This window comes from Nerophis ophidion, linkage group LG03, assembly GCF_033978795.1.
Source record: "Nerophis ophidion isolate RoL-2023_Sa linkage group LG03, RoL_Noph_v1.0, whole genome shotgun sequence".
Taxonomy (NCBI): domain Eukaryota; kingdom Metazoa; phylum Chordata; class Actinopteri; order Syngnathiformes; family Syngnathidae; genus Nerophis; species Nerophis ophidion.
The window spans coordinates 28,897,179-28,915,555 of NC_084613.1; the positions used below are offsets into that span (position 1 = coordinate 28,897,179).

At 38.2% G+C, this 18,377-nt stretch overlaps 1 protein-coding gene across 2 annotated transcripts in view; it reads right to left on the reverse strand.

Annotated features, from left to right (window-relative positions):
- slco3a1a (solute carrier organic anion transporter family member 3A1a) overlaps window positions 1–6,296 on the reverse strand; it is a 94,830-nt gene extending 88,534 nt beyond the window's left edge. The window contains exon 1 of one of the 2 annotated variants that reach the window (XM_061894795.1): window positions 5,688–6,276. In XM_061894795.1, the coding sequence (XP_061750779.1) occupies window positions 5,688–5,849 (162 nt within the window). In that variant the 5' untranslated portion in view covers window positions 5,850–6,276. Of the gene's footprint in view, window positions 1–5,687 lie in introns of both variants that reach the window. The other variant, XM_061894796.1, reaches the window with a different exon arrangement.
- Between the last annotated feature and the right edge of the window lie 12,081 nt (window positions 6,297–18,377).

Sequence of the window (18,377 nt, forward strand, 5' to 3'; positions counted from 1 at the left end):
GTCAACGTCAGTACAGTATGTGACTAAATTACATTTTAGGGTAAAAAATAATTACATCTTTTTTTTAATCTTGGAACCTTTAAGGTCAATGATAAGGCTCTTTTAATAAAGGATGCAGTCAACTCAAGTAAGGATTTCAAAAGAAAAGAAAGTTAAAAAAAAAATGTATTGAGAGAGGTTTTTGGTTGTTTTTCACAATGAGACCAAAGAGCTACTCGTGTTGTACAGTCTATAAGAGGCCAATTTGAAGGCGCACAATCGGTTGTCTCTCCATTTTAATAACGTATGAAAACTGATAAACCAACATCTTTTATTAACTCACCCTTATATGGAATCATTTTGTGTCAAATAGTATGAAAATAGAACAGCTGTGCCGATCAGCCAGCGATCAGTATCAGCCGATTTTCGTAAAAATGCCTTTTAATGCCAATTAAAAACGCGGATGCCCTCTGGCTGACACTATTTCTTTTTTCAGGGATGTGGACACCCTTTGAGAAAAAAAAAGGAATATTGGAAAAAAAAAAAAAAAAGAACATTTTTTTATCAGCACAAAGTGCTGATACCCTGAGGTACATTTTTAAAATCAAAACTACATTTCCTTCAATTGGGTGCATTTTTACACTATATTTTATCTATAAATTTATTCTCATCTACCAACTTCTTTTGGCTTACATGTTTTTTTGTGAGATTATTACTCCATAATTTACTTAACATTATTATCATTGAAAATGTGATGTAAAATTCGAAAACATGCATGCAAAGAACACAGAAAACGTTTCTAATTTGGCAACTCTATCCTGTATCCACGCCCCCTTGGGTAATATACTTTGTGTGTTGTGACCACTGTTTACTATCTTCACGTCGAAAAAATACCTTCTTGCAGGCGACTAATAAATACTACAACTGGTTGAGAACTAATGGATTGTAACCATCCAGATATGATGAGCAGCAAAGTAGACAACCGTCAACGGTGTGGCTCGGAGAGCGAACGGAAGTGACAACGAATAATCTAGCTAGATAGAACTGTGAGTGTTCAACAAATCGTGTTTGGACCATATATTAATTTATATTTCATTAAAAACCACAAAAATTATGTTTTGATATTTAAAAAAATGTTTAAGAACACAGTTTCCACATTTTACATCCCTGATTTTTAGTGCCCCGGCTGACAAGCGGCTTTTAGCTACACGAGGGTCTCCATACAGTGTTGAGTCGCTCCCCTAAGTTATTAATAATCACCTCCCTTATGACAAATAAACTGCATTTCTTAGTATCGAGTATATAATCACCTCCATTACGACAAACGGCATTTCTTAGTATCTTGAGGCTCATTGGAAGATGAGTGCTACACACTTTGAATATCAAGGGTCAATAAATAACCAAACTGTTAAGATTGCTTTAAACAAATAAGTGCCTTGCAGGAAATGGAAAAAGTAAAAAAGATAATAAACCAACTGTTGGTGTGTCGGCTGTAGAGACATGTAAGATGAGGGCAGATCATCCATTAATTGGTGGTGTCGATACCAAGGATTGTATAAACACATGATTAATTCTAAAGTGAATAGGCCGATATTTTTATTCTCTCAAAAACATTTGTTGTTGTTTTTATTATTGTTTACAAATTCCGGGAAAGATACCCCAGACAAAGGATGACTTTGAGAGCAAAAACCAAAAGACTTTCAAAGTTAAAGTAAGTACCAATGATTGTCACACACATTAAGTGTGGTGAAATTTGTCCTCTGCATTAGACCCATCCCCTTGCACCTCCTGCCGCACCCGGGGATCATTTTTGGTGATTTAACCCCCAATTCCAACCCTTGATGCTGAGTCCCATTTTCATAGTCTTTGGTTGAACTCACAACCTACCGAACTCAAAGCGCTTTACATAGTGAAACCCAATATCTAGATTCCATTTAAACCAGTCTGGGTGGCACTGGGAGCAGGTGGGTAAAGTGTCTTGCCCAGGGACACAATGGCAATGACTTAGATGGCGAAAGCGGGAATCGAACTTGGAACCCTCCAGTTGCTGGCATGGCCACTCTACCAACCGAGCTATACCCGCCCAGTACCACTGATAGTCACACACACACTGGGTGTGGTAAATTTAACCTCTGCATTTGACCCATCCCCTTGTTCCACCCCATGGGAGGTGAGGGGAGCAGTGAGCAGCAGCCGCGGTCGGGGATCATTTTTGGTGATTTAACCCCCCAATTCCAACCCTTGATGTTGAGTGCCAAGCAAGGAGGTAATAAGTCTAATTTTTAAAGTCTTTGGTATGACTCGGACTTTTGTTTAGTAATTCTGTACTATTGACTGTTTTGCTTCAAACTAAAAGAGAATTAACTACAGTGGTTTAAATATTGTGTTAAGGTTGAACTGTCAGTAGCACTCACCATTAAATACACTGAAAAAACAGTAAATACATGTAATGGGTACATGTATTATAATCAATACAGATACATGTATTTCGTTATCAATTTATCATGTAAAACAGAAAATCCCTAGAAAATAGTAGCTAATGTACATAATACTTTTGACACATGGTGAATTACTCAGAGAGGGCGATAGTCGAAAGCTACCTGTTGGACAGCCCTTCTTTTATTGGTACACTGGGTGTGTCACTGGGGTGGTACTGCTTGTGTTTACTAGAAAATCTAATACTAAACCCAATATTGTACTCATTAATGTCACTAACCTACTCAGTGGCCTAGTGGTTAGAGTGTCCGCCCTGAGATCGGTAGGTTGTGAGTTCACTCCCGGCCAACTCATACCAAAGACTATAAAAATGGGACCCATTGATTCCCTGCTTGGCACTCAGCATCAAGGGTTGAAATTGGGGGTTAAATCACCATAAATGATTCCCGGGCGCTGCCCACAGCTTCCCTCACTTCCCAGGGGGTGATCAAGGGGATGGGTTGAATGCAGAGGACAAACTTCACCACACCTAGTGTTTGTGTGACAATCATTGGTACTTTAACTTTAACTTCAAACAACACTACGGCGTCCCCCACCTCCCAGCATTTCTTAGTATCTTAAGTATATAATCACCTCCATTACGACAAATAAATTGCATTTCTTAGTATTTTAAGTATCATTATCATGTGTCAAGTGCTACACACTTTGAACACCCAGGGGCAATAGCTAACCTAACTGCTAAGATTTCTGTTACAGGAGAAAATAATCTTATGTTAACAGGAAATGTAAAAAGTAGATTGATGAGAGTCTAGTGAGAAGATAAACAAACTGTTGGTGTGTCAGCAGTAGAGACATGTAGGAGGAGGGCAGATCATCCATAAATTGGTGGTGTCGATACCAAGGATTTTATCACTACATGATTAAAGTGAATAGGTCAAAATTTTTATTTTCACAAAAACATTTTTTGTTGTGGTTTTCGTTATCGTTATGCTGAAGAAGTTTTGGCATTTGCTCACACATATGAAAAATTGGAGGGAAAATTGGTGACATCATGCACAAAAGTGCACTATAACCTTGTTTTAAAATTATCTGGCAATCTAGCACTTTGTTTTGAAAGGACATGAATGTTTGTGCCACAGCTTAATAACTGTTTAATAAATACAGTTTTGGTCAATTGACTTAGTTGTGATTTCCCTCTCTGCATGAAAGTTTAAAATGAGCATATATTAATGCAGTATGAAGAGTAATGTTTTAATGTAGACAAATGGAATCCTCATACTGGTGTGATTATTATATGCATCAAGTGTTCATTCAAGGCTAAGGCAAAATATCGAGATATATCACCCTGCCCTACCTTGAAGGTAGAAAAGCGCTTTACAAGTATAATCCATTTACATGTGTTCAGTACATGCATTAAAATCAATACCGATATATATATTTTGTTATAATTTTATCACGTAGAACAAAAAATCCCTAAAAAATAGTATCTGTGGGGCGGTATAGCTCGGTTGGTAGAGGGGCCGTGCCAGCAACTTGAGGGTTGCAGGTTTGATACCCGCTTCCGCCATCCTAGTCACTGCCGTTGTGTCCTTGGGCAAGAGACTTTACCCACCTGCTCCCAGTGCCACCCACTATATACTTTTAAATGTAAAACATTTGATATTGGGTTTCACTATGTAAAGCGCTTTGAGTCACTAGAGAAAAAGCGCTATATAAATATAATTCGATTCACTTCACTTCACTTCATCTAATTCAGTGTTTTTCAACCTTTTTTGAGCCAAGGCACTTTTTTCCGTTGAAAAAATCCAGAGGCACACCACCAGCAGAAATCATCAACTCAGTTGACAGTTAAAAGTCATTGTCGCAATTGTTGGATATGATTGTAGCTGAGATAGGCACGAGCGCCCCCCGCAACCCCAAAGGGAATAAGCGGTAGAAATGGATGGATGGATGGACCTTAAAGCATAACCAAGCCTGCATCAATATAGATCTTGTCTCAAAGTATGTGCAAAGTCACATCATGCCATGACTTAATTGGAGTTGTTTGCTGTTTTCCTGTGTGCAGTGTTTTAGCGCTCCTATTTTGGTGTCTTTTTTCATTTTTTTGGTATTTTCCTGTAGCAGCTTCATGTCTTCCTTTGAGCGATATTTCCCACATCTACTTTGTTTTAGCAATCAAGAATATTCCAGTTGTTTATATCTCTTTGTGGGGACATTGTTGATTGTCACGTCATTTTCGGATTTACATTGTGGCCGCCGTCTTTGCTCGACAGTAAGTTTTTGCTGTCGTCCAGCATTCTGTTTTTGTTTACTTTGCAGCCAGTTCAGTTTTAGATTCGTTCTGCATAGCCTTCCTAAGCTGCAAAGCCTTTTCTTAGGGGCACTCACCTTTTGTTTATTTTTGGTTTAAGCATAATACACCTTTTTAACCTGCATTTACAAAGCAATTAGCTGCCGCCTGCCACCTAATAATGATAATAATAATGGATTAGATTTATATCGCGCTTTTCTATTGTTAGATACTCAAAGCGCTCACAGAGAAGTGAGAACCCATCATTCATTCACACCTGGTGGTGGTAAGCTACATCCGTAGCCACAGCTGCCCTGGGGTAGACTAACGGAAGCGTGGCTGCCAGTTTGCGCCTACGGCCCCTCCAACCACCACCTTTGACCCAGTGAGCGGCACTGGGGGCAAAGGGTGAAGTGTCCTGCCCAGGGACACAACGGCAGCGATTTGGATGTCAATAGGTGGGAAGCGAACCTGCAACGCTCAGGTTTCTGGCCTGGCCGCTCTACCCACTACGCCATGCCACCTACTGATATGGACGAGTATTACACGGCTCTGGGCAGCACAGACACTCAAAAACAACAACATATAATTTGGAGATTATAATTACTGTTTTGCAAAAAATGTTTTATCACAAATATGTGAAATTAGATAATCTCCCACGGCACACCAGATTGTATGTCACGGCACACCAGTGTGCCGCGGCACACTGGTGGTTGAAAAACACTGATCTAATGCACATATTTATTTGACGCTTTGGTAAATTCCTCAGAAAGGGCGGTAGGTGAAAGCTACCTGTTGGACAGCCCTTCTTTTAAAGGTACACTGGGTGTGTCACTGGGGTGGTACTGCTTTGGTTTACCAGATAGGGTAATACTAAACCTGTTAATGTACTCATTAATGACACTAAAAAACGCAACGGCGTCCCCCACCTCCCAGGCACCAGGCGTGCAGTGGGACCCCAGCCCCCAGCCCCCCCACTCACCAGGTAAGCTCCCACGGTGCCCTGCGCCAATACGAGCGCACATTCCGAAATGAGGAATATCTTGATATTAAAGAAGCAGGAGGTCTTTTTACTGGGGGCGTCCTCTTCCAGCGTGTCGCCGCCGCTCCGGTGCGGCTCCTCGCGGTGCTTCTTCACCTGCATGTCTCGCCTCACCTTCCTCCGGCGACGGAACACGCGGGGATAAGTAGCCGGCCTAAAAGTAGCTCGTTGGCGGCTTCTTCAATCCGCAGCTTCACGGGCTCGTATCCGCTTCAAAGTCACTTGAGGAAGCTAAGTCCGAACTCCTCCTCGGTTGCACCGAAACATCGCTACCGCCTCTTCTTCCTCTTCCTCGTCGTCGTCGCTGCGCTCGAACGTGTGCGGTTTCCACAAGACTACCATGAGTGCGTAAAGTGTCCTCCGAGGGGCGCGTACGGCCCCGCAGTCGGGGAAGTGTTTGACGCCGTAAAGGCTCGGCTCTCGGTGTCAACTCCTCTTCTTTGCTAGCTCGCCTGCTCCGGGACTCTCATGTCTCCCCGCCCCCTTGGAAGCTGATGCGCGGGCCGGAGGGGCAGTAAGGCGGGAGCTCAGTTTCAGGGGCCCCGGGGACACTCTGGTCGTCAAACAGTAAGCAAATAGTTACACACAAAAAAATAAAGTTGACATTTTGGTCTCAGTGCTCAATAAGGACGTGTGTTGTTGTGACCAAATGATGTCATATACGCTACTTATGTGACGCAACGACGTAATTCTGACGTCACCAGAAGCAATTAAAGCATGTAAATGTAAATACACGTCCTTTAAAAGGACAAAAAAACAAGCAACCTTTGTTTGAAAACGACGTTTCTTGAAAAAGTTTTTTTTTTGACCTGATAAAGTACCTTTCTTTCAAATTATACAACTGTTTTTTTCTTCAGAACTTTATTTACAACAATATGATACCAACTTTCTCTTAGAGCAGGGGTCCCCAAACTTTTTGACCCGGGGGCCGCATTGGGTTCAAATAATTTGGCCGGGGGCCCGGATGTTTATATATATATATATATATATATATATATATATATATATATATATATATATATATATATATATATATATATATATATATATATATATGTATATATATATATATGTATATGTATATATATATATGTATATATATATATATACATATATATATATATATATATATATATATATCCATTTTCTACAGCTTATTCCCTTTTGGGGTCGCGGGGGGCGCTGGCGCCTATCTCAGCTACAATCGGGTGGAAGGCGTTGTACACCCTGGACAAATCGCTACCTCATCTCAGGGCCAACACAGATAGACAGACAACATTCACACTCACATTCACACACTAGGGCCAATTTGTGAGGCAGACGCACTAACATCTCTGCCACCGTAAAGCCTATATATATATTTATATATATATATATATATATATATATATATATATATATATATATATATATATATATATATATATATATATATATATATATATATATATTTATATATATATATTAGGGGTGTGGGAAAAAATGGATTGGAATTTGAATCGCAATTCTCATGTTGTGCGATTCAAAACGATTCTCTTTTTTTTTTACATGCATGTTCTCCCCGTGAATGCGTGGGTTCCCTCCGGAGTACCAAAGACATGCACCTGGGGATAGGTTGATTGGCAACACTAAATGGTCCCTAGTGTGTGAATGTGAGTGTGAATGTTGTCTATCTGTGTTGGCCCTGCGATGAGGTGGCGACTTGTCCAGGGTGTACCCTGCCTTCCGCCCGATTGTAGCTGAGATAGGCGCCAGCGCCCCCCGCGACCCCCAAAAGGGAATAAGCGGTAGAAAATGGATGGATTTTTTTTTTTTTTTATCAATTTTTTTTTTTTTGTCAATCCAACAGAACAATACACAGCAATACCATTACAATGCAATCCAATTCCAAAACCAAACCTGACCCAGCAACACTCAGAACTGCAATAAACAGAGCAATTGAGAGAAGACACAAACACTACACAGAAAAAAGCAAAAGTAGTGACACAAAAATGAATATTATCAACAACAGTATCAATATTAGTTATCATTTCAGCATAGCAGTCATTAAAATCTCTCAAAAAAAAAAAAGAACAATAGTGTCACAGTGGCTTACACTTGCATCGCATCTCATAAGCTTGACAACACACTGTGTCCAATGTTTTCACAAAGATAAAATAAGTCATATTTTTGGTTCGTTTAATAGTTAAAACAAATTTAAATTATTGCAATCTGTTGATAAAACATTGTCCTTTACAACTATAAAAGCTTTTTTTTTTTTTAAATCTGCTATGCTAGCATGTCAGCAGACTGGGGTAGATCCTGCTGAAATCCTATGTATTGAATGAATACAGAATCGTTTTGAATCGGAAAAATATCGTTTTTGAATCGAGAATCGCGTTGAATCGAAAAAAATCGATTTATAATCAAATTGCGACCTAAGAATCAATATTGAATCGAATTGTGGGACACTCAAATATTTGCAGCCCTAATATACATATATATATATATATATATATATATATATATATATATATATATATATATATATATATATATATATATGATATCACGTCATCGATTGAAAATGCATTTTTAGACAATGTGATTTGCCTGAGCGGCTCGGAGACTCTGAGAGTAACAAGCAACAAGCGGTAGAAAATGGATTAGAAAGGACAGATTGAAAAAAAAAAATTGTGGGATCTGAGCCGAGCGTGTCGTTGTGGCTTGTGCAGCCCTTTGAGACACTTTTAATTAAGGGCTATATAAATAAACTGATTGAGGAAACTTGTTTTAAAAGCCTGCATTCCTTCTTTTTTCATCTGAAAGGTACACACTTTGTTTATTTTAATTGTTTTTAAATTATCCCAGACTTACAGTATTTTTATTTGAAGGGAAAAAAAACATTTTTAAAATAATGATTTTTTTTTTACTTAAAAAAAATTTCTGGAATGGTATACAATAATTGTTGTCTTTTTTCATGGAAATACATGACTTTTTTTTAAGCCTTTTCCAGAATTTACTTCTATATAACAACATAATTGCTATTTTCAGTGCAAAAATTTACACATCCACATTTGAACTGCTATGTTTATGTTTTACTGATACTTTTTTAGATCTTTATCATCTTTACTTTTATTATTATGTTTATTTAACATCTGTTCTTATTGTCTCTATTACATGCTTCAATTTAAGAAAATATTTGTATTTTTGTGCTGTCCGTCTCCCTTGTTGATGAGCCAAAGACAATGTTCCACTTTGGTGGACAATAAAGATGCATTATACTGTTTTCAATAATTAAAGCCTGTAACTTAATGAGAAATTTATTTTTTGATGAAAATTTATTATTTTTTCCTTAAAAATATGTGATATTGTTTTTAAATATATGACCGGGGTTCTTAATTTTTTTTACCTCGGGGCCCTAACTTCCTACTACAGAGAGCCCCACTTAAATATTATTAATATTACTTTCGATTTTAACCATATTCAATAATTATTTGTAACCGACTTACAGTTTACAACCTTGTCAAATGACTGGAAACCAAAAAGGTTATTATCAAGACTTAGGTCAGGCTGATTACAAAAAGAAATACTGAATAAATATAAGTAACTCATAAATGGGTTGTACTTGTATAGCACTTTTCTACCTTCAAGGTACTCAAAGCGCTTTGACACTACTTCCACATTCACCCATTCACACACACATTCACACACTGATAGAGGGAGCTGCCATGCAAGGCGCCAACCAGCACCCATCAGAAGCAAGGGTGAAGTGTCTTGCTCAGGACACAACGGACGTGACGAGGTTGGTACTAGGTGGGAATTGAACCAGGGACGCTCGTGTTGCGCACGACCACTCTCCCACTGCGCCACGCCGTACCTGTTTATTTATATAGCCCTAAATCACAAATGTCTCAAAGGACTGTACAAACCATTACGACTACGACATCCTCGGAAGAACCCACATAAGGGCAAGGAAAACTCACACCCAGTGGGCAGGGAGAATTCACACCCAGTGGGACGCCAGTGACAATGCTGACTATGACAAACCTTGGAGAGGACCTCAAATGTGGGCAACCCCCCGCCCTCCCCCCAGGGGCCCGAAAGCAATGGATGTCGAGCGGGTCTAACATGTTACTGTGAAAGTTCAACCCATAGTGGCTCCAACACAGCCGCGAGAGTTCAGTTCAAAGCGCATCCAAGACAGCCGTCCCATAGAAACTGATGGAAAAAAATATGCATACAATCCTGTAGTGCTATAATAAATACATTCTAACTTAAAAATACATAAGAATAATATATGTTTCTTAAATAGTCAATACAATTACAGTACAAATGAAAATACAGTTTCACCACTTAAGTGATATTTTTTTCACTTAAAATACTTTTTTCTGTCTTTAGCGCCAGATTTCTTCTGTTCGATTGATATTGTCACAAGTGGTGGAAATTGGAAAGGAGTACTACAACTAAGTACTACAACCGACTAAATCTGATCAAATTATTTGACGTCCCTCAAAGGCCACTTGCGGCCCAATAGTTGAGAAACACTGATATAGGACGATGCCTAAATGTGTACGTAGGTCTCGTCAACATTGTGTACAAATATACTAACATTGTAAGTAGTGCAGTACTTTTAACACTGAAGCTAGCGACACAATTGGTCAAACTCTTTCCCATTGTGTGGCAATAAGGTTGCACACGTAAACACTCATACAGTAGATGACTAAGGTGGTCCAGGGTGGAGACAATCTGGATCTTTGCCAAGAATGTGTGCATAGAAGAGCCGTGTATTGTATTGGTTTGCCTGGAGAAATGTATGCTATTTTTAGAATTTGGAAAAGGGTGTGGTCAGTTGACAAGAAACCCTGCCCATCTGCTGGGAGAAACAGAGGGGAGAGGTGGGTGTGCCTCTGAGCTAACTGTATTCTATTGTAGTATTTCCTGCTTACACCTTTGAGGAAAATGACTCTTGTTCATCAAAATGTTTTAAAAGAAAATCTCAGCCAGCACAGTCATACATATATATATATATAATATATATATATATATATATATATATATATATATATATATATATATATATATATATATCAGCCAGCACAGTCATACATATATATATATATATATATATATATATATATATATTTATAATATATATATATACATATATTTATATGTGTAGAAATATATATATATATATATATATGTATATATATATATATTTATATATATGTATATATATATATATATATATATATATATATGTATATATATACATATATATAGATCTCAGCCAGCACAGTCATACATATATATATATATATGTATGTATATATATATATATATATATTTATATATATACATATATATATATATATATATATATATATATATATATATATATATATATATATATATGTATATATATATATATATATATATATATATATATATATATATATATATATATATATATATATATATATATTTATATATATGTATGACTGTGCTGGCTGAGATTTTCTTTTAAAACATTTTGATGTACAAGAGTCATTTTCCTCAAAGGTGTAAGCAGGAAATACTACAATAGAATACAGTTAGTTCAGAGGAACACCCACCTCTCCCCTCTGTTTTTCCCAGCAGATGGGCAGGGTTTCTTGTCAACTGACCACACCCATACATATATATATATATATATATATATATATATATATATATATATATATAGTGCGTCTGCCTCACAATACGAAGGTCCTGCAGTCCTGGGTTCAAATCCAGGCTCGGGATCTTTCTGTGTGAAGTTTGCATGTTCTCCCCGTGAATGCGTGGGTTCCCTCCGGGTACTCCGGCTTCCTCCCACTTCCAAAGACATGCACCTGGGGATAGGTTGATAGGCAACACTAAATTGGCCCTAGTGTGTGAATGTGAGTGTGAATCTTGTCTGTCTATCCGTGTTGGCCCTGCGATGAGGTGGCGATTTGTCCAGGGTGTACCCCGCCTTCCGCCCGATTGTAGCTGAGATAGGCGCCAGCGCCCCCCGCGACCCCAAAAGGGAATAAGCGGTAGAAAATGGATGGATGGATACATTATTTTACATTATAGGAGTTGTTATTTGAAATACATTTTTTACCCCAGAGTATAAGAATATTTTGTTAAAGATAATACTTTATTTGGGAAAAAATAAAGTTTTTAATATCTAACTTTTTTTCATCTTAACTCTTCATGTTTCCATTTGTTGTAACAGAGAAAAAAGTATCACCACATTCTTTTCAACACTTTTTATTGTCTATATGTCAACTGTAAAGTTATAGCTTTAGATTTTATCTTGAAAAGGACAGTGTTGCTTTAAAGCAATCGTCACTATCATCAGCTTCAAAGGATAAAAGCTGAGTTTGAATCCTGTCTCTTTTGTTGTCATAACAGCTCATGTCCCTAAGATGACACTTTAAAGCCGCACTAAAACATACGTGTAATACTTTTAGATCCCTCCATGACTTCGACTACATGTTCAGGCAAATTGAAATATATTTTTACGTACAGTAAAGGCTTGGCCCTTGTTGCCTTCAGGCGTTGCACAGCTGGAATTTGTACCTGCAGAGAAGTTGTGACGCAGAGGCCAACATTCTCATGCCAACAAAAATCCCCCGGTGTGTTTTTTAAGAATTCACTTTGAGCGAGCGTGTGGTTTCACTTTCATAAGCAGCAAAACGGCAATCACTGAAGACGGCCTTGCTAGTCGCTGTCGTCTGGGTGAACTATTTGACACAAGGAGCTATTGAGGGAGGAGGACGTACTGTTGGCATGGGATGAGGTCATAGGTCACTCGAGGTTAGGCTGCTCGTTCTTGAGCACCTGGGGGCTGGTGAACACTGACTGAATGTTTACTGCTTTAAAGGCCAAACTGGGGCATAATTGTCTATCCATCCATTTTCGATCGCTTGTCCCTTTTTGGGTCGCGGCGGGTGCTAGAGCCTATCTTAGCTGCATTCGGGCAGAAGGCGGGTACACCCTGGACAAGTTGCCACCTCATCGCAGGGCCATCACAGAGAGACAGACAACATTCACACACTAGGGACCATTTCGTGTTGCCAATCAACCTATCCCCAGGTGCATGTCTTCGGCGTAATTGTGTCCCGTCTAAATATGGCGTGCTGCAGTCTGTTCTACATTTTAAAAAGCCTATCATGCACCCTTCCGCCCGCTCTATTTTTACACTGGTATCAATCGTGAGGCCAGCGTGTGGCGATGGTGTCTGCACCGCTCAGGAAGACAAACGCTGAAAGCAACACGCTCTTGTATTTCTCCTGTGGGATGAGTCGTCAAACCGCATTGTGTTTCTTTTCCAACATGAACACTCTTTTTTTCTGCTGTCATCCAAATGTCATCTTTCCTAGAATACAACATTTTACAAAGAGTTAATGCTCTCTGAAGTAGAATAGTAGGACAAAAGTCTTGAGATTTCATGTATCCGCTTTGTGGTTTGGTGAATGTTTAGATTTTCTTTGGCCAGTTCCCAAACAAGATCAACTGAAAGAGTTGGGTGTGGTAGAAGATGTGAATCAGCTTTGGAATAAACTATAAATAAACACATATTGAGACATAGTGAGAGTCACCGTGACCTCTGACCTAAAAGATGAAAGTTACACACTTCTAACCTTGAAAGATGAAATACAACTTAAAAAAAAAAAATCTTATTTTTCCATAATTATTATAATTACACATATCAGATAATATATATTTAAATATTTTTTTTATCTAAAATAAAAAAAAAATCTTAATTATTAAAAAAAAAAAGGAAAAAAATAAAACATGTTTCAAAATATACAATTTCTACAACCCATTGTCAAATTTCTACCATTAAGTGGACAATTTCTACAATTTGATGGACAATTTCTACCATTTGGTGGACAATTTCTAACATTATTGGACAATTTATTCCATTAAGTAGACAATTTCTACCACTTAGTGGACTATTTCTACCACTTGGTGGACTACTTCTACCACTTGTTGGACTAGTTCTACCATGTGATGGACAATTTCTATCATTTAGTGGACAATTTCTACCATTTGATTAACAATTTCTACCACTTGGTGGACAATTTCTAACATTATTGGACAATTTCTTCCATTAAGTAGACACTTTCTACCACTAAGTGTACAATTTCTACCATTTGATGGACAATTTCTACCACTTGGTAAACAATTTCTACCATTTATGGACAATTTCTACCATTTAGAGGAGAATTTCTACCACTTGCTGGATAATCTCTACCACCTGGTTGATCAATTTTTACCACTTGGTAGAGAATTTCTACCATTTGATGGACAATTTCCACCATTTAGTGGAAAATTTGTACCACTTGGTGGACAATTTCTACCATTTGATGGAGAATTTCTACCATCTGGTGGACAATTTATACCACTTGGTAGACAAGTTCTACCATTTGATGGACAATTTCTACCATTTGATGGACAATTTCTACCACTTGGTGGATCATTTCTACCATTATTGGACACTTTCTACCATTTAGTGGACAATTTCTACCATTTGGTGGACAATTTCTACCGTTTGATGGACAATTTCTACCAATTGATGGACAAGTTCTACCATTTGGTGGACAATTTCTACCAATTGATGGACAAGTTCTACCATTTAGTGGACAATTTCTACCATTTGATGGACATTTTCAAATACTTGGTGGCCTATGTTTACTATATATATATATATATATATATATATATATATATATATATATATATATATATATATATATATATATAAACACACACACATAATTTCTATAATTATATGCAGCAAAAAATAAGTGACTTTTCCCCCCCAAAATGTGTAACTTTTTTAGATATAATTTATATAAAACAAATAAAATCTATTTAAAAATACAACTTTTTTTTTTTTTTTTACAAAAACATAAAATTTTTTTCTGGATCATTACAATTACTTACAACAAAAATATGTTTAAAAATATTTTTTTCCACCAAAAATATACAACTTTTTTCTGAATTATTATAATTGCATAAAAATACGTTGAAAGATATAAATACCTTTTTTTTGTAAAATATGACAATTATAAACAAAAATATATTTTGAAAAAATAATATTTCTTTCAAAAATATGCAACTTTGTCCTGATTTCCTTTAATAAATGCAACAATATGTTTGACTTTTACTTTGAAAATGTCAAACTTTTTTCTGAATTATTATAATTATATTACAATTATATATTTGAAAAATTATTACATGAATTAACCCCCCAATTTTTTTTCCTAAATGTGTCTGAATTATTATAACTATATACAACAAATTATACATTTAAAAAGGAAAACTAACATGCCTTTTTCTTAAAGCTAGACAACTTTTTGTCTGAATTATTATACAATATACACAACAAAATAGATTTAAAGTACCAGTAGACTCTGCAGCATCGCGTGGACATCGGGGGCGGTACCTCTGGATTGGCAGACCGGGGTGGTGGTTCCTCTCTTTAAGAAGGGGGACCGGAGGGTGTGTTCCAACTATCGTGGGATCACACTCCTCAGCCTTCCCGGTAAGGTTTATTCAGGTGTACTGGAGAGGAGGCTTCGCCGGATAGTCGAACATCGGATTCAGGAGGAACAGTGTGGTTTTCGTCCTGGTCGTGGAACTGTGGACCAGCTCTATACTCTCGGCAGGGTTCTTGAGGGTGCATGGGAGTTTGCCCAACCAGTCTACATGTGCTTTGTGGACTTGGAGAAGGCATTCGACCGTGTCCTTCGGGAAGTCCTGTGGGGAGTGCTCAGAGAGTATGGGGTATCGGAATGTCTTATTGTGGCAGTCCGCTCCCTGTATGATCAGTGTCAGAGCTTGGTCCGCATTGCTGGCCGTAAGTCGGACACGTTTCCAGTGAAGGTTGGACTCCGCCAAGGCTGTCCTTTGTCACCGATTCTGTTCATAACTTTTATGGACAGAATCTCTAGGCGCAGTCAAGGCGTTGAGGGGTTCCGGTTTGGTGGCCACGGGATTAGGTCTCTGCTTTTTGCAGATGATGTAGTCCTGATGGCTTCATCTGGCCGGGATCTTCAGCTCTCACTGGATCGGTTCGCAGCCGAGTGTGAAGCGACCGGAATGAGAATCAGCACCTCCAAGTCCGAGTCCATGGTTCTCGCCCGGAAAAGGGTGGAGTGCCATCTCCGGGTTGGGGAGGAGACCCTGCCCCAAGTGGAGGAGTTCAAGTACCTAGGAGTCTTGTTCACGAGTGGGGGAAGAGTGGATCGTGAGATCGACAGGCGGATCGGTGCGGCGTCTTCAGTAATGCGGACGTTGTACCAATCCGTTGTGGTGAAGAAGGAGCTGAGCCGGAAGGCAAAGCTCTCAATTTACCGGTCGATCTACGTTCCCATCCTCACCTATGGTCATGAGCTTTGGGTCATGACCGAAAGGATAAGATCACGGGTACAAGCGGCCGAAATGAGTTTCCTCCGCCGGGTGGCGGGGCTCTCCCTTAGAGATAGGGTGAGAAGCTCTGCCATCCGGGAGGAGCTCAACGTAAAGCCGCTGCTCCTCCACATCGAGAGGAGCCAGATGAGGTGGTTCGGGCATCTGGTCAGGATGCCACCCAAACGCCTCCCTAGGGATGTGTTTAGGGCACGTCCAGCTGGTAGGAGGCCACGGGGAAGACCCAGGACACGTTGGAAAGACTATGTCTCCCGGCTGGCCTGGGAACGCCTCGGGATCCCCCGGGAAGAGCTAGACGAAGTGGCTGGAGATAGGGAAGTCTGGGCTTCCCTGCTTAGGCTGCTGCCCCCGCGACCCGACCTCGGATAAGCGGAAGATGATGGATGGATGGATGGTACCAGTAGAATGGGAAAACAAATTGACTTGCTATGAGTACTGTATTTGTGTTTCATTGTATCCATTAAACCCTATCCAATTGTATTTACAATACGCAAAGTATGTGAAAATACTGTCTGAACATCAAAAAAAGGCCACAAACTCAGTAAACCATTTTGTATATTCCGCTCCGAACAACTTCGGTAATTTCCATGGATTCTACATCACGGTAGTAATGTTTCTGTACTCTGACCAAACCGGAAGTAAATTGGAAAGCGATTTAATTTTTATCCTTCACTATCCTTATGTAAGACAAGAACACATACGTTTGGCTTTTTTTATGCATTCACAATCATAAATAAATAGTTAACAATTGAGTCAACAGATCGAGAGTCCTCTATTGCGCCCATTATACTCTCTCTAAAAACCTCCAGAAACGGACAACAATACTTCATTTACAAGTCGTTACCTGAAAATTAACCAAATACGAGTGATATTGTTATTATAAGACAGACAGGGCATTTCAGCGATGCATCGATAGCATTGAGCTAATTACCATTATTGACAGACTATATAAACCAGCGGCTGCTTTTGCTTCATCTAGATTCTAGATCTAGATTATAATTCATGCACCTCTCACCTGGTCGTAGACAAATATGGCCGTAGACCGACAGGCTGGTGGATTTTCACATCCCTGCCAGATGGCCAAAAAGACCCCAAAAGGCGCTTCCTGCAGGAACTTTTTTTTAACCCTTCGTAAGGATTGTGACTGAATCTTGATCTAAATAGGATTATGTGAGTGTCCCGTTGGCCAGCACTCCAGTGAAATTGTTTTGATATGGTTTAATATGGTTAGTTTGTATGTTCAGCACCTAACAATGCTGCGGATGCTATGGTATAGCAGTAAAGCGGCATCTGCCGGCTTGCAGTCAGCTTTTTAAAACTTATTGCTCATCCTCTTTGTGTTCAGGCTCAAAAATAAAAGGTCTTGTTGGATCGCACAAAGTCTGCTTGATTAGCATTTTTGTTGATGGGGAAGAGATCTGTCGTTACTCCTGCTATATTATGCGAACACGCTTCCTTAGTATCTCTCAAAATGGCTCGCAAATCTCCACGAGATTGATTCTATTTTGATCCTATCTATTTTGTCACAAACTTTAGAAGTCATTTGGTGTCATTTATCAGATATATATGACAATAGCTTTAACATGGAGTCAACTTGTTTTTGTACTCTATTAGTACTTTAAAGAAGAAAATAAGTATGACATTTTTGAAGATAGACAACTATTCTTAGTTATCACAATTACATACAACACAACATATAATTAAAACAAAAATATTACTATTTCCCAATATTTTAAAGTAAACGTATACAAAAAAAAATAACATCAGACCTTGGCCACAAGAATATTAATCAATTATCAATTTCAACAACTTTTTCCCTCTCATAAAACATTTTTCTTGAAAATATACAACTTTCTGTACATATAATTTTACTAAAAACGATTTGACCTTTTCTCAAAAATAAGACTCTTTCTCAATGACAAATCACAGCTTTGATTATCAAAACTATTGATTTTTTTCCTTGCCAAAAAAATTCACAAATTATAATAATAACACAATAAAAAACTCAAGAAAATATTAAAAGTCCACTTTCAAATTATACAATTTTTGAAGAAAATGTATTACATTAAAAAATATACTACAATATAATATAAAAGATACAATTTACAAAAACATCTTAATTTTTTTTTTTTAATAATAAGTAAAAAAAAAACAGTTTTTTTTAAAATCCCAAGTGTTTTGTTCTAAAAAAAAAAGGCT